Here is a 20,378-nt window from a genome sequence, read left to right on the forward strand (position 1 = left end):
CCCCAACTGCCCTTGCCCTCCCCCTCCCTTGCCTCACTTCCCCCCTGGGCCCAGCCAAACTCTGTGTTTCTCAAGCACCCACTAAGTACCAGCCATCAAGTTTTCCCTGCAACTAATGGCAAAAAATTCTGTAGGTGAGAAAGAGCAAAAGGAAGGACACCTAACCCCTAACAAGATCTAATACAGTCTCCCTGCTCTTGTCTTTTCCAGCTGGAGGAGCTGAAGCAGGAGGTGTCCAGCCTCAAAGCCGAAGTGGAGGAGAAGCAGCAGCTGGAGAGCCGTGTCACCATCCTGCAGAGCTTCCTTTTGGAGAGTCACCAAGCCCGAGAGAGGCTGAAGTGAGACCTGCAGGCACAGGCTGCTGAGGGCCAGGCTGAGCAGCTGGCTGCCCTCAGTGTGCAGCACGAGAAGACCCTGCGGGAAAGGGACTCCGCCCTGCAGTAGCTCCAGCAGGCCAACACATCCCTGCGCAGCCAGCTGCAGGCTGTGGATGAGGAGAAGGCTGCACTAAGCTGCAAGATCGGCGAACTGGAAGCCCAGATCCTGGAGCTGGGTGCCCAACGGCAGCAGGGAATGGCAGCAGAGGCACTGAAAGCCCAGCTGCAGGAGCTGGAGGGCAGGCTAAAGGAGAGCCAGCAGAAGCTGGCCGAGAGGGAGAAGCTGGCCCGGGAGAACAGCCGCCTGCAGGAGCAGCTGCTTTTCCTGGAGGAATCCCTGTGGAACACTGAGGGTATACTGGAGGATGAGAAGAGGCGGGCAGCTGAGTGCCTGGAGGGCAACCTGGCCAGGATCGCTGAGCTGGAGGCAGAGAGACAGCAGCTGGTTCAGGACCGGGAGCCAGCTCTGCCGAAGCGGAGTGAGGAGCTGGCCACACGCCAGGTGCTGGAGGAGAGCCGAGAGCAGCCCATGGGAGCCTCTCCTGCTGCCGAGGGGAGGATGAAGAGTGCAGGCGGCTGAAGGAGGAAATACAGGCGCTGCAGGAACAGCTGCAGGCTGAGCAGGAGAAGGTGGCTGTGCTGCAGGCCCAGGCAGAGCGACTGGCTGGCCTCCAGGCTGACCTGTCCAGCACTCAGTCATGGGCAAGGAGAAGGAGAGTGAGGAGCAGAAGCTGAGGGCCGAGATTTCCTCCCTGCAGGAGAAGATGGCTGTGACAAAGCAAACAGCACTCCAGTGTGTGGCCAAGCTGGTGGGAGATGCCCAGAGAGCTGCTGAGGCACTGGAGGGAGTCTCCCAACAGCTCTCCCAGAAGCTCAAATCCAAGGAGCTGGAAGGCACCATGGGTCAGCTGTGGATAGCAGAGAAGGAGCTGGCGTCCCTTCACTATGCTGTGGAGGAGAAGGAGATCTGGAAGGAGCTAGTATCCCAGTGTTTCCAGGATATTGACAGGACGAACAGTCTGATCAGCAGCCTGGAGCATGAGGTCTCCATCCTTCATCATCAGGTGATGGAGAAGGAAAGAGAAAGGAAGGAGCTGAAATGCCTGATCCTGGCTGAGTCAGAGAAGAGCAAGAAGCTGGAGGAGAGGCTGCGGGTGCTGCAGCTGGAGATGGCCACTGCAGCCTCCTGTGCAGCTGAGAGGTGCTCACTGATGAAGGTGGAGGTGCAGCGGTGCCAGGAAGAGATGGAGAAGCAGCGGATGACCATCGAGGTCCTGAAGAGGGACCGCCATTGCCAAAGCAGGTAGGAGGATGAGCTGCGGCAGGAGGCAAAGGTCTGCCAGGACAAATGCCTACAGAAGGAGCAGCTCCTGGCTGCCCTGCAGCAGGAGCTCAACAGTGCTCAGGCCAAGCGTGTCTCCCTGGAAAGCCAGTGCCACCAGGACCTGGAGCAGAGAGTAAAAGCCATGTGTGTCCACACTGTATGGATGCTAAATATGAGCAAAAGCAGGGAGCACAGTGCCTCTGGAAAAGCAGGCCACATAATTTTCTCAGTCTCACCTAGAAAGTGGCCTGGGAAATCATAAGGCGGAATTAAAACAATCCTCAGAGACAGAAGACAGCCTTGCAGGTGTTGTTTGTCAGTTTCTTGTTTTCTTGCAAGAGAAGGTCGAGGGGTGGTGTACCCCACTGACCAATGATGGTGTTGTGTTAGTTCACTAACCAATAAGAGTTTTACCTTTCTGTACTTTCACATATTGGTCTATAAAGGAAGATCTGAGGTAATAAACCTTAAGCTCTCCTGTTCAGCTCACAAGAGAGTCTGTGTCGTTCTTCTCACTGTTCCCAATAGAGCGACAGCACTGCAAGCCGAGCTAGCGCAGGCCAAGCTGGAGGTGGCTGAGGTGCCGTCACTGCGGGAGCAGTTGGCAGAACGGGACCGGGCCATTCAGCGGCTGCAGGCTGAGGCAGCAGAGGCGGGGGCACAGCTGGCAGGGCTGCAACAGGCCAATGCTCGGCTGGCCAAGGAGAACCAGGGGCTCAGCAAGAGCCACAGCCAAGGGCAGCAGCAGCTTGAGGTGGAACTGGGCCAGGCCAGGGAGCGGCACACGCAGGAGCTGGAGCAGCTGCGGGCAGCATCTGAGAAGCTGGTGGCCAGCAGCAAGCAGGAGGCTAAGGAGGCAGTACAGAAGCTGGAGGATAGGAGTAAGGAGTATGAGAGCAGCAAAGCAGCAGCCCTGGAAGAGAGGAAGAGACTCCTGGAAGAGAAGCAAAGACTGACAGCTCAGGTAGGGGTTCTACTCCCAGCAGGAGGGCTGTGGGTGGGAGAGCCCTCCTGGAAAAAAGGAGGGTTTTTTTTCTTCTGCACACCCCTGAATCCATGTCCTGCTCAGCACAGGGACTGGGGTTGTGGGACACATTTCTAGGTGTGGAAGAGACTGTAACATTGAGGTACTGGAGTTTCCAGAGAAGGGCAGCAAAGCTGGGGAATGATCTGGAGCACCAGACTGATGAGCAGCAGCTAAGGGAGTTGTGGGGGGGCTAAGCCTGTGTCATGGGGTAGCTTTACCTTTAAGGCAAAGCTGAGGAAAGAGGGGAAGTTGAAGGTGCTGATGGGAGTTCTTCCTCCTGACCAATTATCAGTCATTTCCAAGAATTGACAGCAGATCTGACCATTAAAAAGTGAATTCAACTTGTAAACACCCCCTTAAGAAGTACAGACAGTGTTCTCTCGCTCTCTTTCGCTTCCGGCTCTTGGCAAGGTAACAAAGCTGTTTTAGCCTCTCCCCCTCCCTCCAGGCCGACAAGGCCGCGGGGTGGAGGGGGAGAGGGGGAGAAGCAGCGTTGGTCAGCGAGCTTTGTTTGTAGTTGTTGCTGCTAGACTGAAACCTGATACTATGAACTCTTGTAGCTTTTTAAGCCTCTAATTCTTTTACTACTTTGAGTAAACATACAGATTACTCCTTCCTCAGAACGACAGAGAGAGAGAAAGACAATTAACATAGAGAAGACATCATAGAACCACCAATGCAACAGTGAGGAAAAGAGTTAAGTTTTAAATAAGAGAGAGAGAATAAGAAGATGCTTAATAGCTGAAATATCTTTTTGTTAAAGCTATGGAGATGGACAATAATCATATAAAAGACTCCTTTAATTCATGATAAGAGTATTGGGAGGAATAGAGTATTCAAAGTGTAAGGTTTGAGCAAAAGAGAAAGAGTTTGGCATACTGTGAGTTGCTGGAATTAAGTAGAGTGAAGATTTTGAAGCCTTGGGGGCAAAGAGAAACTGTTTTCCAGGAGAGCTCACAGAAACAGATGAAGAGGACTTCTGCCTTTGAATAACTCATCCTTAAAAATGAAATCCCAAGACTTTAGTGACCCATGCACACCTCGGAGAGATGTGAGATGGGAGGAGAAGATCTAATGACAGATTTCCGGGCAGCTGGCATTAGAGAAATAGAAAACTATGACAAAAATAGTTTTCTAGTGAGGAACTCCATAGATTGGCAGAAAGAGACTTCTGTTTCTCTATAAAGACTGATGAAAAGACAATAACAAAAATTAAGACTGTTTTTAGCCACCAAAGTTCTAAAGTTATTTGTCTCTATGTTATCATGTCAAGTGTACAAAGAAATGGTCAAAAATGTAAAAGAAGGGGTTTTCTGGAAATTTACTCTAGTGTTCTTATTCTTGTAGTTTGTTAATAAACTGTCTTTATTCCTTTTAAGTTTTAAGCCTGTTTTGCTCTTGTTTTAATCCATATCTCACAACAAGAAATAAGTAATTTCTTTAGTTACTGGTTTAAAACCACGACAGCCTGGAGAAAAGGTGGCTCAGGGGGGACCATCTCTCCCCTGGAAAGATGAAAGGGTGAAACAGCTCCCTGAAAAGAGGGTGCAGCCAGATGACTGGAACTGCATTGCAGAGCTGCAGCAGTGGAACCAGGCCCACCACCCCACGTGAAGACCAGCTACCCCTTAGAGAACACGGGAGCTGGGAGGGGCAGGTCAGGCAGCCCTTTCTCCAGAACTGGGGTTCAGGAGGGGGGTCTGGGAACAGACAGTGCCCCTCAGCAACATCCCCACATCCCCTCATGAGGATGTGAAGATGGGACTCAGAGGAGATGCTGTGACATGCCAGCACACAGCCCTCCCAGATCATCACTGCCAGCAGCAAGGCAGGCAGCCAGTGCAGCACCCAGGCCAGCAACATCACTACCCAGCAGCAGAGGAAGCGCCTCTCAGAGACCCACCAGGACCCTGACACCCCCCCGGTGAGCTCAGCCCAGTGTCCCATCACAGCACCCTACTGGGCACAACAGGTGTTCCAGGTTTTGAGGGAGCTGCTGTGACCCTGTGGGTAACACCCCCAATGGCCACATGTTCCCACTGATCCTGGATCCCAGTGCCCAGTGTTCCCAGCATCCAGCGGTGGGTCTAGTACTTGTGATGCTCCCAATACTGGGAGCCAAAGAGGCCATTCCAGAGGCAAAGGGCTGAGCCTTCCTGCCTTCCTTGGGCACTGCTACCCTCTCTCCCATCCCCTCCCTGCAGCCCCTCAGTTCCCTCATTGCTGCCAGACCCACAGCAGGGTGACCCACAGATGACAGTACTGGCTGGTCTCCTGTTTTGCAGTCCAAGAAAACCTGCTGCTTCCCATGGCCCCAGACCACCCAGGACTGCAGTGAGCAGAGCAGCTCCCAGGTCAGTCAAGACAGCAAGCAGCCAGCCCCAGCCACACAGTTAAGCTTCAGAGAGAAAAAAGGGATCAGGAGGGACTACTCTGTCCTGCCCCTCCTCTGCAGCACAGAGACATATCCTCAACCCCAGGGAGCTGGGGAGGCACGTGTTGTGCCAAATGGGTGCCCAGAGGAGCACTCCCACAACCTCCACCAGCAGCAGCACCGCCAAGTTCCCCAAGGGCGAAGGAGATACTGCCTGACCCCCTGGGCACATGAGCTCATGCTCACCCCAGTGCCCCCAACCCCTGCCTTGGGTTCATACTGGCCATGGGGAAAAGGGGGGACAGTCCCTGCTGTGCCTAGGGTGCCATGGCAACAGCAGGTTCCAGCATGGGACCCTGGTCATGTTCACAGTCCCTAACCTCCTGTCTGCTCTGTTCTTTCCAGCCCAGTCACACAAGGACAAACAACCCTGAGGTTTCCCCAGTGCCTGCATTGCTGGCTCTGCCCTGGGCCCCCACCTGCACCCCCTTACTTCTCCCTGTCCCCCCCAGGGCTCAGGAGCACTAAGGGGTGTTATTGGTAGCTCCTCAAAGAGGACACCAATTGATGGTGGACACACAACTGATGGAAACATCAGTCCCTTATTATCTTAAAACCTCTTACATCATCTCTCTGTAAACTTCCCATGGGCAGCTCCACACAACACCAACTCTTTCTCTCGCTCCTTCTGCCACCCATGACTGGCCACACCACTCTTTTATAACAGCCATCCTTATGGGACATAGCTGTGACCTGTTAAGGGCAAGGCAGCTTCCACTCTTTGGTAATTAGTACAGATGCAATTCATTAGTGGTGAAATTTGCCTGCGGCACTATCTTTATTCTCTTACAATCTATTGAGGGGGAACTGGTGGGACCACCCACATGATTGCCTTGAATATCCCACAGACAACTGTGGGGGTGCCCTGGGCATGACAAGGTCCTCTTGCCCTTCCTGCACCCATCATCACCCTAAACCCTTCCAGAACCCAAGGCAAGGGGATGCACAGAGGTTGAGAGCTAAAAACACAGAGGGGTGCAGCGGCTGGCACTTTCAGGGAGGAAAAATTGTATTTTTCAACTGCTCTGGGGGTCCTGGCTTCCTTCTCCTACAGTCTATATGCACTGGACACTGGAACCCTTATCAGGGCTTGAGGGGAGGAAAAGCATGACCTCCTCCTTGTCCTGTCACCTTCCCCATGAACTACACTGGGTGTCCCAAGGCAGGATGCTCACCCAGGGAACCTGCTGTAGCACCAAGCAGTCATAATGCAGATTCCTGTCTTTCTTCTTTTTCTCCTTTAACTTATTCTTCTCCAGTAGAAACTCCTGCCATTACAGTGCTTCAAACCCCATCAAACCTGGCTATGGGGCTGGATGCACCTTCTCCATCCTCATACCAGCCTTGCCACCAATGTCCAGAGGCTGCAGTGTCTCTGCCCTTGGAGTACTGCAGGTTGAGCCCTCAGGGGTGGTGGCACAGGGTTTGTCCCCAGCTCTGCTGTCCTACTGCAAGCACTGAGGTGAGGACAGAACCTCTCGTGTCTCCCCACAGTTGCTGGCATGCTGCTCCACCTCTGCCACGCCAATGGGGCGGGACACCCAGGCATCAGAAAGACTGGGAAATGGAGGTACAGAAAGCTCTGAAGGCCTTGAACATACAGGCTCAGAGACAGTGTTTGACCTGAGACCTTGGAGAAGGCTTGAAGCTTTAGAGCAATAAAGTGAAACGGACATGAAGAAAGAATAGAGGTTTATAGTTTAAGCAGAAATGTGTTTTAAGCAAGCAGAAATATGCCTCATGTAAGCAAATAAATATTTTAAGCTAGATATAGAAAAATTTAAAGTCTAGCAGTAGAACTTGTTATAAAGCTAGTTAGAAATTAAAGATGTAGCAATGTAAGTTTCTGTAGTGTTATATGATTGGATAAGAAAAGATGCATTGCAGTAGAATGGTGTGAGAAAAAGCAATTAGTGATAGGTTTATGAAGATGCTAGCAAGCTTTATGTAAGTTGTTGATTGGCTAAGAAATTTATAAAAGACATTGTAACTAGAATTAAGACGGCCTCTGATGTGATGGTGTTGAATGTAACACCTTAAAATTCTCACCTTTCTATGAGACTGATTATGCAATAAAACACCTTTTATAACATCTCTCAGTTGACCCAGTCTTTCTGTATCCCAGTGAGACCAGGCTGTGGTGGGGTCTTCTCCACACTGAGAAGTGTGTGTGGGGAGCAGATCCAGCAGGAAGCAGCCTGTGGAAAGTGAAGGTGATGTGGTTGTCACAGGCTCACTGATGATGTGGGGTTTGGACTGGACACCCTCCTTGATGTTTCTCATGGCAGCCTGGGAATGCACTGTGACGTCCCTCCAGTGCCAGGGCACCAGCAGGAGCCATATGTCCCTGTCACAGAACTGCCACCACTATCCCCATTTGCTGCTCAGTGTTCCCTGGCCACCAGAGGACAACCCTGCCAAGCACCCACCTGAGGAGATGGGGCAGACATCTGTCTCCTCATCACTGCTGGCCTGTCCCGTCATTCCTCCTGACGTGTCTCTCTCGGGCACCACAGGCTCGGGCTCTTCCGTTCACCCTGGGTGTCCATCCTTGAGGTGGCAGCTGGAGCCCTGCAGAGGAGTCACATGCTGAAGACATCCTATGCCACATTCTGCTAGCCCAAAAGAGTAAAGGGCTGGGCCCAGAACTATCTGGGAAAGACTGAGAATGGTAAATGGCCAGGGTGAGGGCAGGAGGAAGACAGTGACATGTGGGATTTACTTACCAACAGGGCTGGGAGTGCAGTGCCTGTCCAGCTGCCTGCAGGTGCTCAGAGAAGCTGCAGGGATATCCAGTGCAGAGCCTGGGAAAGAGCAGGCAGGAATCACAGGGAAAAAGGACAGTTTGGGTTGGAAGAGATTTTAAAGATCATCTAGTTCCAAGTCCCTCACCATGGGCAAGGACACTTTCCACCAGACCAGGTAGCTCCAAGCCCCATCAAATCTGGCCTTGGAACACTTCCAGGGATGGGACAGCCACAGCTGCTCTGGGCAATCTATGCTGGTATTTTATCACCCTTACAGGGAAGAATTTCTTCCTAATATCCCATCTAACCTTATCTTCTGTCAATTTGAAGCCATTGCCCCTTGTCTTGTCCTCCCAGGCCATTGTCCCTCTCCAGTTCTTTTGGAGCCCCTTTAGGCAGTGGAAGGGGCTCCCAGTTCTCAGATCCTTCTTGTCTCCAGGCTGAACAGCCCCAGATATCCCAGCCTGTCTCCACATCAGAGGATGCTCCTCAAGAGCACCTCCATGGCCTCCTCTGGTCTCATTCCATCAAGACCTTCTGATGTTTGGGCTCCCAGAGCTGGAGGCAGCTCTGCAGGTAGGGTCTCACCAGAGCAGAGGGGCAGAATTCCCCCTTGCCCCACTGCCCACAGTGGCTGGGGACCAGCCCAGGACAAGGCCATGCAGATTCACCCACCTGGCACTGTGGGACCTCCTGCATCCTTGGCCGGCAGCTCCGTGTGAGCCCCCAGGGTGCCTGTGCCAGCTCTGGGCCTCAGCTCCTGGTTCCACTCTGCCAACAGCACCATCCAGGCAGAGTGGCTGAGGTGGGCTCCAGGCAGCCCCTTCCAGCTTCCACAGGCAGCTCCTCCTCCCTGGATCTCCTGGGGATAGGGAGTGTCAGCCTCACAGGAGGACAAAGCTGGTGGGAGCTGGGGCTCTGGGCTCCAAAGAAGCACCTCAAGGGCTCCAGGCCACACTGTGCAGGGACAGGATAGGGTGGACCACACCAGGCCACCTTACAAGCATGGTTCAAGAAAAAAAGTGGTGAAAGGCAGAGCTGAAGCACCAGGATCTGTTGGAGAGATCAGTATCCTCCTGTGGGACAAGGGGAGGCCCCAGGAAATTAAGACTGGTACCTTGTGCCCACCACTCTGGGCACAGCCACTAGCTCAGCCCAGCAAGCACCTCCCGGGCTTTCCATGGGGCACAAGTGACGTCTGTGGAGGAGTGGCCCCTTCCTGCTGCTTCCCCACGGAGATGTGAGAGACACCTACTGCATCCAGGGTGGCTGGGGGGTCAGGCTCCTGCAGTGTGCACAGGCAGATGGAAAGCCCAAAGCTGCTGCACGGACTGAAGGGCTGGCTGCAGGTGAGCTGCACGCTGTTGCAGTTTTGGAGTCAAGCACACAACCAAACACACCGAGCTCATGCAACAACAGCCAGAGGTTATTGATGAGTGCCCCCTTTTATAGGGGCTTCAAAATTCCCACACTTGAGCATTTGATTGGTTGGGGTCTTAACACTGCCCAGCTCACTGGCCAATGATATGTCTGTATTCAGTCTTGAATGGGATTGGCTGGTGTCTCCTGTTTGAATCCGAATCCAACCTATCGCTGTCTTACCCCGGGACTTGTTTACTTCTGCTCTTGAATGTACTGGGCTGGTCAAGTTGTGGTCTGTTGTGTCAAATTTATCTGTGTACCTCACAGACCAGATATAGCTGTGACAGTGTGCAGTCCCACTTCTGCCCCACCATCAGCTCTGAGAAGTCTTCTGTGGGGAAGAGCAGCTGGGGTGGATGGGGCACAGCACTCATCACTGTCCCAACACCACTCCTGCCTCTGCTCTTCTACCCTCTATCAGCCACATCCTATCCCTATCCATCCATTCCATCACCATCCCCCCTCATCAGCTCCATCCCACCACCAGGCCCACAGCTCTTCCCCATGGCTTTTTCCTTTTGCTCAATCCTTACCTTCCTTAAATATCCAAACCCTGCAGTGATTCTGGTCCAGCTTCAAGACAGCTGGTGTCATCAGTATGACAGTGGGCACCAGAGTGAGATAGGGCTGGTCACAGGGCCATGAGGAACATCCAACCTCAATCTGCAGAAAGACACAGCCGTACTTCCCTGGGGAGCAGCGAGAAGCACAGGGGTGAGGGGGTTGAGAGCTGCTGGCCCCAATGTGGGGCACAGCCCTGGCTCCTGCATGGGGGCAGAGGACAGGCAAGTACCAACATCAACACAGCCAATGGGACTGGCTCTCCCTAGGTGCAGCTCCACACTCAGCTGCCTGCTGTGCTCCTTGGGGCAGCCAGGGCAGGGCCGTGTGCCATCCTCACTCAGCAGGTTCGCTGCTGGCAACCTGGGGTCCTGCACACACTGCAGGGACACAGCATCATGCACCAACCCCTCCCTAAATGTCCTCTCCTCCAGCTCCAGCTTGTTCTGGGCACAGGGGAGAAGCACAGAATTCTCTGGTAACCTACAGGAACAACACCCCATTTTGAGAGAGCAAGAATCATGTGAACCATTGCCCTTCAGCCTAACAAGGAGAGCCAGTGCTGCATCCTCTCACACCCTGACCCACCTCTTCAGAGACCCCAGCAGTTCAGAGGGCTCACCCCTACACTCAGCCCCCCACAGGAAACCCCCAGGCACCTGGGAGGAGAAGGACACCACATAGCTGATTTTAACTGGAGCCACTCAGAATCCTTTGGAGACAACACTCTGCCAGAACATAACTTCTGTTCAGATCCTACCACTGGTGGGAGCATTGGCTTCACTGGGATCACCACTCTGTGCCCTGAGACACCTGGCTGGGTTGTGAATGTGGGATTTAAACTAGTTCACTGGTTCTGATCATGTGGGATGGTGGGCAGAGCCTCGGCTCCAATAAAATATGGGAGTGGTGGTTGTGGTCATCACTGCTCTTCCTGGGATGGTGAAGGACAGCTCTGGGCTGTGCTGGCACTGTGGGCATGTCAAGATTTCTTATTTAAAGCATCTAAATCCAGAGCTTCCCAGCAGCTGATTTCATGGATGGTTTTTTTCCCTCCCTAGGTCGATCTTTCACTCTTGTCCCCAGAGGAGAGATGGAGGTGAGTGTTTTGGGAGCTGATTTGGAGCACACAGCTCAACTGAGTTCCTGCTACTGACCAGAGCTATCAGCAGCACAGCCTGTGGTCACAGTGGGGCAGGAAAGGGTTTTTTGGTGGGGGGGAAGTATGAACTGTCTTAAAAGGCAATAATATTTTTTATTATTTTTTTTTCTTTTAAACTTCTGCTAAATATGGAATCACAGATTAGCTTGTGTTGCAAAAGCCCTCTGAGATCACGGAGTCCAACCATTCCCCCAGCACTGCTGAGGTCACCACTAAACAATATCCCCAGGTGTCGCTAGTGGACAGGAAACAGGAGCATGGATTCAATTACAGCAGCCAGAGATCTCATCAGAAGGCTTTATTTTGGGATTTTCCAGCCCCTTTTTCGATGCAGGTTTAACCTGATTGGTAAAGGGAACAACACCTCTCTCTTCCCATTGGTGGAACAAGAGAAAACACTCAGGACATCTGTACACTATTGTTTTGGGAACCGAAAATCTATTTACAAAAATCAGTCCTTGAGAGAAAAATGTTCTCCAGAAACTTTCCTTTGGGAACAGATCAGCCACTGACAGGCTGAAAACTCTCTCAGACTCAGAAAATGATGTCCACACCCAGGTGCCACATCTACATGTGTGTTAAATCCCTCCAGGGATGGGGACTCCACCACTGTCTGGGCAGCCTGTGCCTGGGCTGGACAGCCCTTTCTGGGTAGAAATTTTCCCAATATCCATCCTGAACCTCCTCTGGCACAACCTGAGGCCATTTTCTCTTGTCCCATCACTTGTTACCTGGAAGAAGAGCCCAAGACCTGCCTGGCTCCACCCTCCTGCCAGGGCCTTGTAGAGAGGAAGACTATCCCCCCCAGGCCTCCTTTTGTCCAGGCTGAGAGTCCCCAGCTCCCTCAGCAATTCCTCACCAGACTTGTGCTCTTGACCCTTCTCCAGCTCTTTTACCCTTCTCTGGACACCCTCCAGCTCTTCAATGTCTGTCTTACAGTAAGGGGCTTGAAAAATTCCTCTTTTTCCCTTAGCCAAACCAGTTTAATCCAGATGCTTATTGAAAATCGCAGTCAGACTGGACTCTCAGTCCAGTCACCTCTGGAGTGCTGTGTCCAGTTCTGTCTCCTCAGGACAGGAGGGACATGGAACTCCAGGAGCAGCTACACGGAGGGTGACAGAGATGATGAGGGGACTGAAGCATCTCTCTTACGAGGAAAGGCTGAGGGAGCTGGGGCTGTTCAGCCTCAAGAGGAGATGAGTGAGAGGGAACCTCATCAATGCCTGTCAGTGTCTGCAGGGAGGGGTCAGAGCATGTACCAGGCTTTGCTCGGTGGTGCCCAGCAATGGGACAAGAGGCAGTGGACAGGAACTGATGCACAGAAAGTTCCTTCTGAACTTGAGGAAGAACTTCTTCACTGTGCAGTGACCAAACACTGGAACAGATCATCCAGGGAGGGTGTGGAGTCTCCCTCACTGGTGACATTCCAGAACCATCTGGATGAAATCCTGTGCTGTGTGCTCTGGGATGATCCTTCTTGAGCAGGGAGGTTGGACCAGGTGACCTGCTGTGGTGCCTTCCAACCTGACCCCTTGTGGGGTTCTGTTACTCCTGCCTGTGAAAGTGGCCATTGTGCAGTCTCAGGGAGGCTGGATTTAGCATTCCCCAGGTGTCTGAGCAGACTGATGAGGTTCAATTTCAGTTCAACTACGTAGTGAGGAGAATTAAGTTATACTTAACACTTTTGTTTGCTTTTGTGGGAATTAAATGCATACCATCTTCACTTTCAAGTCCTTGCTGTGATTTGAAATGTTTTATTTTTGTTATATTAGGTTATTGATCAGGCAAGGTTGAGGGTTGTTTTTGTTGTTGTTTTTTAAGAGGAATTATAATTAGGAATGCTGACTTTGGGGACATGTAAGCCATGGAGAAGCAGGTTTTTTCTGTGCTTTGCTTCAGATTGTGACTTGGGGGAAAGGAAAGCTTACACCTGGCACACATGCTGAAAAATTGGCTTTATAGATTTTTTTTTTCTCAGGCCCAAGTTCCAGAGGGGGTCAACATGTACCCCAGTGTCTGTCAGCTGTAAGCTACATTTGCTGCAGCACATCTCTGTAGCCCAGAGGAGTTCAAGAGGACAGACATGGCTGTAAGAAAATGTGCAAATCATCACATACATGGAGGATTTCTTTCCTCATTGCTTTCCTGACTTTCACTGGAAAATGTGTGTGGGTAAATATTGAGTTAAATGTGAGCTGATTTTCTAGATCTTGCATTAAATTTGAGTTCTGTATATGAAATGTTGAATCTTAGGATATTCAGTTCTGAGTTGGATGTCTTTTGAAAGTAAAGAGTGAACAGTCTTTAAGAAGGCCAAGGGGAGAAGGCTTGGATTTGGAAAAGTAGTGTTTGAGGCTATGAACACCTATCAAATTGACCTGTTGGAGAGAGGAGAACAAGATGACCAGAGGGATGGAGCACCTCTCCTATGAGGAAAGGCTGAGAGAATTGGGATTGTTCAGCCTGGAAAAGAGCAGGCTTTGGGGTGATCTAATTGTGTCCTTCCAGTACCTGAGGGGAGCCTACAGAAAAGATGGAGTGAGATTATTTACAAGGGCCTGGAGTGACAGGATAGGGGGAAATGGCTTCAAACTGACAGACAGTAGGTTTAGGTTAGATATTAGGAAGAAATTCTTCTCTGTGAGGGTGATGAGCCCCTGGCACAGGTTGTCCAGAGAAGCTGTGGCTGCCCCATCCCTGAAAGTGTTCAAGGCTCTGAGCAGCCTGGTGTAGTGAAAGGTGTCCCTGCCCATGGCAGGGGCATTGGAATGAGATGAGCTTAAGGTCCCTTCTAACCGAGGCCATTATGTGACTCTATGATTATAATGTTCAAATCAAATCCAATCTGAGAGTCTAACAGTTAAAGTTTGCCAGTTTTCATTTGCATTACAAGCTATTGCTTCTTAAAATGGTAGCAAGAACTGGCCAGAAACTAGCACTTAACAGAAGGATATTAATTTAATACTCTCTGAAAACTGATAAAATTGCTACAGTTTCGGGGTCATCTGTTTTGGGTTTCTTTGCAGTTGCTAGTGATAAAGGGTAGAAACTTAGTTTTTTTAACAAAGGAATCTATTACAAATTAAACATGCTGAAACAGAATTTTTAACCTTGTTTTGACTTTATTTTTATTGTAATGCCTGGAGACCCCAGCAGTGAGAACACAGCTGCATTTGGGCCTGGGTTAGGTAATAATTAAATTCACAAGGAGGTGTCTTGATCAAAATGAGATCCATGTGACAGCTAGATCCATTTAAGATATGAATCTATTATTTTCATGCAGAATCTCTGTTTTTAGGAGCAACTTTGTAACTGCATTAGAAAAATGTTGCTCTCCCTGTTTCCCAGTTTGGGAACTCATGGGTATTTGGGAATCATGTATTCTGGTGTATTCTGCTGCATGGATAATGCCTGTGCAGGTTTCCGTCCCAGCAAGCCATGTCCAGAGAGCAGGGAGGAAACTTGGGGTTTACTGCTGCTTTTTTAATTAATCAAACCCTCAGAACAAAATTGACTTGTTTGTTTGGGATTTTATATTTCTGCTACATAAGAGAGCAGGTTTAGATTAGATATTAGGAAAAAATTCTTTACTGTGAGTGTGGTGAGGCCCTGGCACAGGTTTCCCCCTGCCTGAGAGTGTTCAAGGCCAGGCTGGATAGGGCTTGAAGCACCCTGGGATAGTGGCCATGGCAGGGAACAAAGATGATCTTTGAGGTCCCTTCCAACCCAAACCTTTCTAGGATTCTATGATAATATTCTATTCTGTCTAGGTAATGCAACAGTTTCTGTCAAAATGGGAAATGCTAATTCCATGTAGCAGACATGTAATGGATTGCAGGGGCATTTACGTTTGTTCTGCAGCTATGAGATCTAGAGATACATATTTAAATACTGGAGTTAATTTTGAGGGAAAAGTAATTAAGCAATCTCCTACTTTCTTTTTTTCAGATTAGCAGACTGCTTATTTTTCCCATTCCCCCCAGGATTTTTGGTTCTAATAAAGAATAAAATGTTGTTTCTGGTTTTTACTCATATAAATTGACGATGTATAACTGCAACTACACTAGGAAAGCTGTATCTGTAGAAATAGCATTGGGGCTATTAAAGTTGGTTGGGTTTTATGTTAAGGGAACTTCCACACAATAGCTGTGGTTCTGAAACATCTCAAAATCATGATGCTTCTGGCTAAAGAAAGCCATGATTTAAATTCACAAAGTCTGCAAGGAAGCCTGTTTTTGAAAAAGACCTTTTTTATTGTGTTGTGTGAAACAGCCCTCTGTTCACTTTTGTTTTGCGTTATTAAATGTGTTAGCATTGCTTGGCTTCAAGTTCTAAAAAAATTATTTCATAAGGGTGGTATGTTTAGACTGTGTTGGAATAAAGGGAAGTAGGAATGCCAGTGGCCACAGCTCCCAAAGTAGATTAAATTCTTCAGTAGAGTGGAAAAACCAAAGATTATGCTAAATTACTATTGTTTGGTAGTATAGTAGTATCACAAATCAATGGCAGATCCTGTGCTGAAATGAAAGACAGAACTTCACTGGGTTTTTCACCTCTATTTGATTTGTATCCCATAGGGTTCCCATTGCCACAAAGTCCTTAAACCTGCAGGAACGTCTCTCAATCACTTGTTTATCTACCATATGCATATTTATTTAAAGGACTGTTCTCAATTACTGAGAACAAATTAATTTGGTGGTTATAGTCATGTAGTTAATTCTTTTCCAAAGGCTTTTCCTAAGGTAGCTGTATCAGACACCTCCCAGTCCTTGCCTGCAGGAGCAATTTTCTCTGTTTGCTGTCTGCAGTCCTGAGCCACCATGAAAAAAAGCCTGACAAATGCCATTGTTCTTCTGTTGGCATGAACAGCAGCGAAATCAAGGTTCACTTCTCAGTACTGGTAACACCTGAGAATTTACTCTCTTCCCCTTGGCAACCCCCCAGTTCCTCCCTCACTCACCCCCTCACCTTCCTCAGTGCCAGGCACAGATGTTTAGCCCCATCTCAGAAAAGGTGAGACAGCACCATGACAAAGAGAGGCAAAACTGCAGGCTACAGTAGGGTTGTTGACAGAGCAATTTATGGGTAGCTCAAGGATTCAGGAGTAAAGCATGGACATGAAGAGGCAGAAAATTGGGAAGAAATTGGATGTCAAGCCCAGAGCTGGCTGAAAACGTCTGTACCTGAATACTAAGAAAATGCTCAAAATATGTTATTTTCAGGAAGATATGATTTAGCACTGATGAAAAATGTGCATGATTATTAGTAATCCCCAAGTGGCTAACAAGGGTAGGCTTATGCAGTTCTGTCTTGTCTTCTCCATCTGCCTCAGTAACTCAGGAATCAAACAGTGCCTTTTTCAGTTCTTTAAGATGTAGTCTTGGCATTAGGCTAGCATTAAAAAAACCTCATTGTAACATTTAGTTTTACTCACAATGACAAAGAAGTGAATGCAAGTACCTTACTCACTGAGATGCTAAATTGACTCCACATCAAGATGTCTCTGAGCAAAACCCTCTGCAGTAACAAAGGGCCTACAGAGACTGGTGCTGGAGCAGCTCATATGTGAACCTCTGTTGCAAAAACTTTAGCATCTTAGTCATCATCTTCATCCTTATTTCACAAGTGTGCAATGCTGAGATGAAGCAGAAATGGGCTATGGGACAGAGGTGGCCCTTTCAGTCTAAGTCCCATGGGGAGTCTGTGTGGCCATATTCACAAAATTGATGAGATATGTTCACGTCTTTCTATAGTGAGAACTTGGGTAAGAATTTCTCCTGCCTCTTATTTGAACATTTATTGTGCTTTTCTGTGTAGTCTGAATACTTTCAAGTCAGTGTGTTGATTCTGTGGTCACTCAAGTACCTATCAGCCTTCATTGACTTCTCTTAAGTCAATAATAATATAAAATAATAAAAAATATCTTGGTATATAATATATACATATATATATATGAGTGTATGTTACTGTCATGGTAGCATAGATTGTTATAACACATACATGAAGAAACATGGCTAAAGACAAGAGTTTATTAGCCAAGGGTAGACTAACTTCTTATTTAGTAACACCAGTTTGGTCCAAGATCCTCAGCAGAACATGTCCAGTAGTTCTTCTTTAAAATATTTTTTCCTTCTGATAAAGCAGAAAAAAAATAATTCTGTGAAGTCAAATACCAGCTTTACATGACAGGACTTCTTTAATCCACCTAAAGCGAGATGAATGTATCAAAAAATAGTTTCAGGATTTTCACCTTTTCAGTGATTTTTCCTAATCTGCTAAAAAACCAAAAATACTGTGGGAAGTCAGTTTAAGGGGATTGAGGCAGGAGAAGCAGCAGTTTTTTGGCTTGCAGTAGGTAAAGTAACTAGAATTCAAAATCCAAGGCAGCCAGCCTTCAAAATAAAAAGATCATAGACTACAAATTATTCTGTTTAGAGCTGTGAATTGAAATAAACAATTATGGACTTCTCTTCCCACATGGCTTTAAAAGGAGATGCAGAATAGAAGTTTACGTAGGGTGCGCTTTTGAAAATCACTTGTGCTCCTTTCTGACTAGAGGTTTGTTTGAAGTGCCATTACTTTATATTCTTTGTGCAGTTAAAGATTAACAAGGCCTTTGTACAGGTGACTGTATTAAAGAATAGTTGGTCCTTCGGTGTGGAGGAAGGTGAAGGAATAATGCAAATTGGCATATTCGCTAATCTGCAAATAACTTTGGACCATGCAGTATTTCTCCTCACTCAGCACCTACAGGCTTCAAAGAGTTTACCAAGCAACAGCACCCTCCAAAACTGCATCCAAAGCCCCGTGGGCAGCAGGGCAGGGAGGGGATTCTGCCCCTCTGCCCCTCTCTGCTCAGACCCCACCTGCAGGGCTGCATCCAGCCCTGGGCTCCCAGCACAGCAAGGACAGGGAGCTGCTGGAGCTGGGCCAGAGGAGACACCAAGGTGATCAGAGGGATGGAGCAGCTCTGCTGTGAGGAAAGGCTGAGACATTTGGGGTTTTTCAGCCTAAAAAAGAGGCTTTGGGGTGACCAAATTGTGGCCTTCCAGTACCTGAAGGGTAAGGAAAGGAAGGCAAGGCCAAAAAGTGCTTAAAAAGTGCTTAACACAGTCATGGGAAAAATACACTCACCTACACCTCTAACCAGCAGTCAGGTCAAACTCATCTTCATTAGCCTGAAATTCTCTTGTAAATTTTTTTTCCAGCAGCAAATGGATTTTTTTTTTTTTTTATTACTGTGTATACTCATAAAGGTTTCCCTTACAGCAGTTTCATCCAAACCAGCCAGTTCTCAACAGTTTTATTTGCTCTTCATAATCAGCTCTTGAGAAGGGAAGGAGGTTAATGTTTGAAGGAAAGGTGGTGGTGCTTTATACTGAGAGGCAAAGGAAAAGGAAGGAAAAGGCATGGCCTTTCCCTCCTTTCTTTAGCTTTTAAAAAAAAGATAGTAAGATTTCTCACAGCAGTAACTAACAAGATCCTGCCCTTGGAGGAGGCAGTCAGCATCCACACAAGGTTTTCAGTGAGTCTCTGGCAGCATCAGCTACTTCTGCAGCTGACTTTGCTGAGAGTTCACCCTGAGATGTGGGGGATAAGGATGAGTGGGAGGAAACCACATCTTTTCCAGCCCTTCCCAAATGAAGCTGCAGTTTTGTGGTTTGGGATAGCCCCATGCAGACCCCAAGAGCTGGGTTTCTGCCAGCAGGCACAGGACTGTTTCCCTCCAGCCTCTGCTCCCAGAGGAGGAGTGCTGAGCTGGCCTTGTCCTTGTGCTGTCTCCCAGCACCCACCACCTGGCCTTGGCCTTGCAGGGCTGGGGCTGAAGAACAGCCTGTTCCAAGGGCATTTTTCTGCTGGGTGATGGTGACCACAGCAGAGCTGCCAGGCCTTCAGCTCAGCCACAGAGACAAGCCCAGCCTGTTGCTCGTGTTGTTTTCCTTCAGTGTGACAAATGGCCAAGGTCGCTGGCTTGTGCTTATTTTTGTATGTGTTAAAATAACACAGCACTTAGAGAAGCCTTCCAGTTTTGGTGTGTGGGTCAAAGAAAGACATTGATCCAACAGGAGACCAGTTATTGCTCCCAGTAATGTAATGGTGCCTCTCAGTGCCACAAAAATAAAACCAGTGACCAGATTATTTCATCCATTCCCTTATTTCTGTACCATCCTATTCAACAACCACAACAAATCTGTGAATTAACTGCATTGATCAAAATGTTAATGTTTAAATTCAACATTTTCGTGTTTAGTGCCACATCATGGTCAGTGTAATCTCTTTACTAACTCTGGTTTTGTACTGCATGTTGTTTAGCAACTGGGGTTTTCCACAGAGGAAAATTCAGATGACAAAAACATTCTTCTAAAAGCAGATAACTTACACACAGTAATAGGTAGCATTTATTTGTAAATACAACAAGTGTATGTCTGCAAATCTCAATCACAACTATATTGGTTGTTCTATCTGGCCAAAGAGCTTTAAAACAGATCCATCAGTGACAGTGAGACAGCTGGTTCAGTGTCATGGAATCACAGAATGGTTTGGGTTGGAAGGGGTATTAAAGCTCATCTTGTTCCTGCCTCCTGCCACAGGTGGTGACACCTTGACTTGACTGGGTTGCTCAGGGCTCTATCCAATCTGGTCTTGAATACTTCCAGGGATGGTGCACCTACTCTCTTCCTGGGCAATCTATTCCAGTGCCTCATCAGAAAAAGATTTCATTCTGATGTCTAACTGGAGCCTGGTTTAGTTTAAAACCATTACTCATTGTCATGTCACAACAAGCACAGCTAAAGGGTTTGTCCCTGTGATTTGTCATCTTCAGCAAGACCTGAGCAGGCCTTGCCAAAGGAAGTCATCATGGGGAAGTTACTTCATGGTGAAGGTCAGCTCAAGCCTTTGCCAATTTAACTTTGATATTCTTCATGTTGTTATCAGAGGCAGATCCTAGACACTGTGTAGTTAACTGTGAAATGTAGCTTTTCACCCTGCTGGAAGCACATGGCTTAGTCATAATTTATTATTTATTCATCTTCTACTTCAATGCATCAGTTCTTCAGCACCATTTGCTATAGGGTTTTGTGAGCATTTCAGTTTCATTTGCTGATCATTGGCCTTTTTAAAGGCGTGACTAAGGCAAGACTAATCTTTTCTGAAAACTTGCTTGTAGCTGTGTATTATTTCTTGAGAAAAAATTATACATTTTACAGATCTGATGTAAGCAAAGAAAATTGCATTTCCCAGCAGTGCAGATTTCAGACTCCTCTGATCACAACATGATCCCTCAGCTGCTAGTTTGGCACTGCTGGTGTACACTCCTCAAGA

The 20,378-nt window shown here is 48.3% G+C and overlaps 1 protein-coding gene and 1 long non-coding RNA gene across 14 annotated transcripts in view; one reads left to right on the plus strand and one right to left on the minus strand.

Annotated features, from left to right (window-relative positions):
• LOC107212328 (nuclear mitotic apparatus protein 1-like) overlaps window positions 1-7,171 on the plus strand; it is a 22,282-nt gene extending 15,111 nt beyond the window's left edge. For all 13 annotated transcript variants that reach the window (XM_033518363.1, XM_033518378.1, XM_033518372.1 and 10 more), the window contains 3 exons: window positions 211-1,680; window positions 2,230-2,665; window positions 6,657-7,171. In XM_033518363.1, the coding sequence (XP_033374254.1) occupies window positions 1,076-1,680; window positions 2,230-2,665; window positions 6,657-6,824 (1,209 nt within the window). In that variant the 5' untranslated portion in view covers window positions 211-1,075 and the 3' untranslated portion in view covers window positions 6,825-7,171. The remainder of the gene's footprint in view (window positions 1-210; window positions 1,681-2,229; window positions 2,666-6,656) is intronic.
• Window positions 6,838-9,154, minus strand: LOC109022720. The gene is made up of 4 exons (XR_002001912.2): window positions 8,585-9,154; window positions 7,889-7,966; window positions 7,592-7,733; window positions 6,838-7,360 (listed from the first exon to the last, which is right to left on the minus strand). It is a non-coding gene; the product is annotated as an uncharacterized LOC109022720 (long non-coding RNA).
• Between the last annotated feature and the right edge of the window lie 11,224 nt (window positions 9,155-20,378).

This window comes from Parus major, chromosome 1 (genome assembly GCF_001522545.3).
Source record: "Parus major isolate Abel chromosome 1, Parus_major1.1, whole genome shotgun sequence".
NCBI lineage: Eukaryota > Metazoa > Chordata > Aves > Passeriformes > Paridae > Parus > Parus major.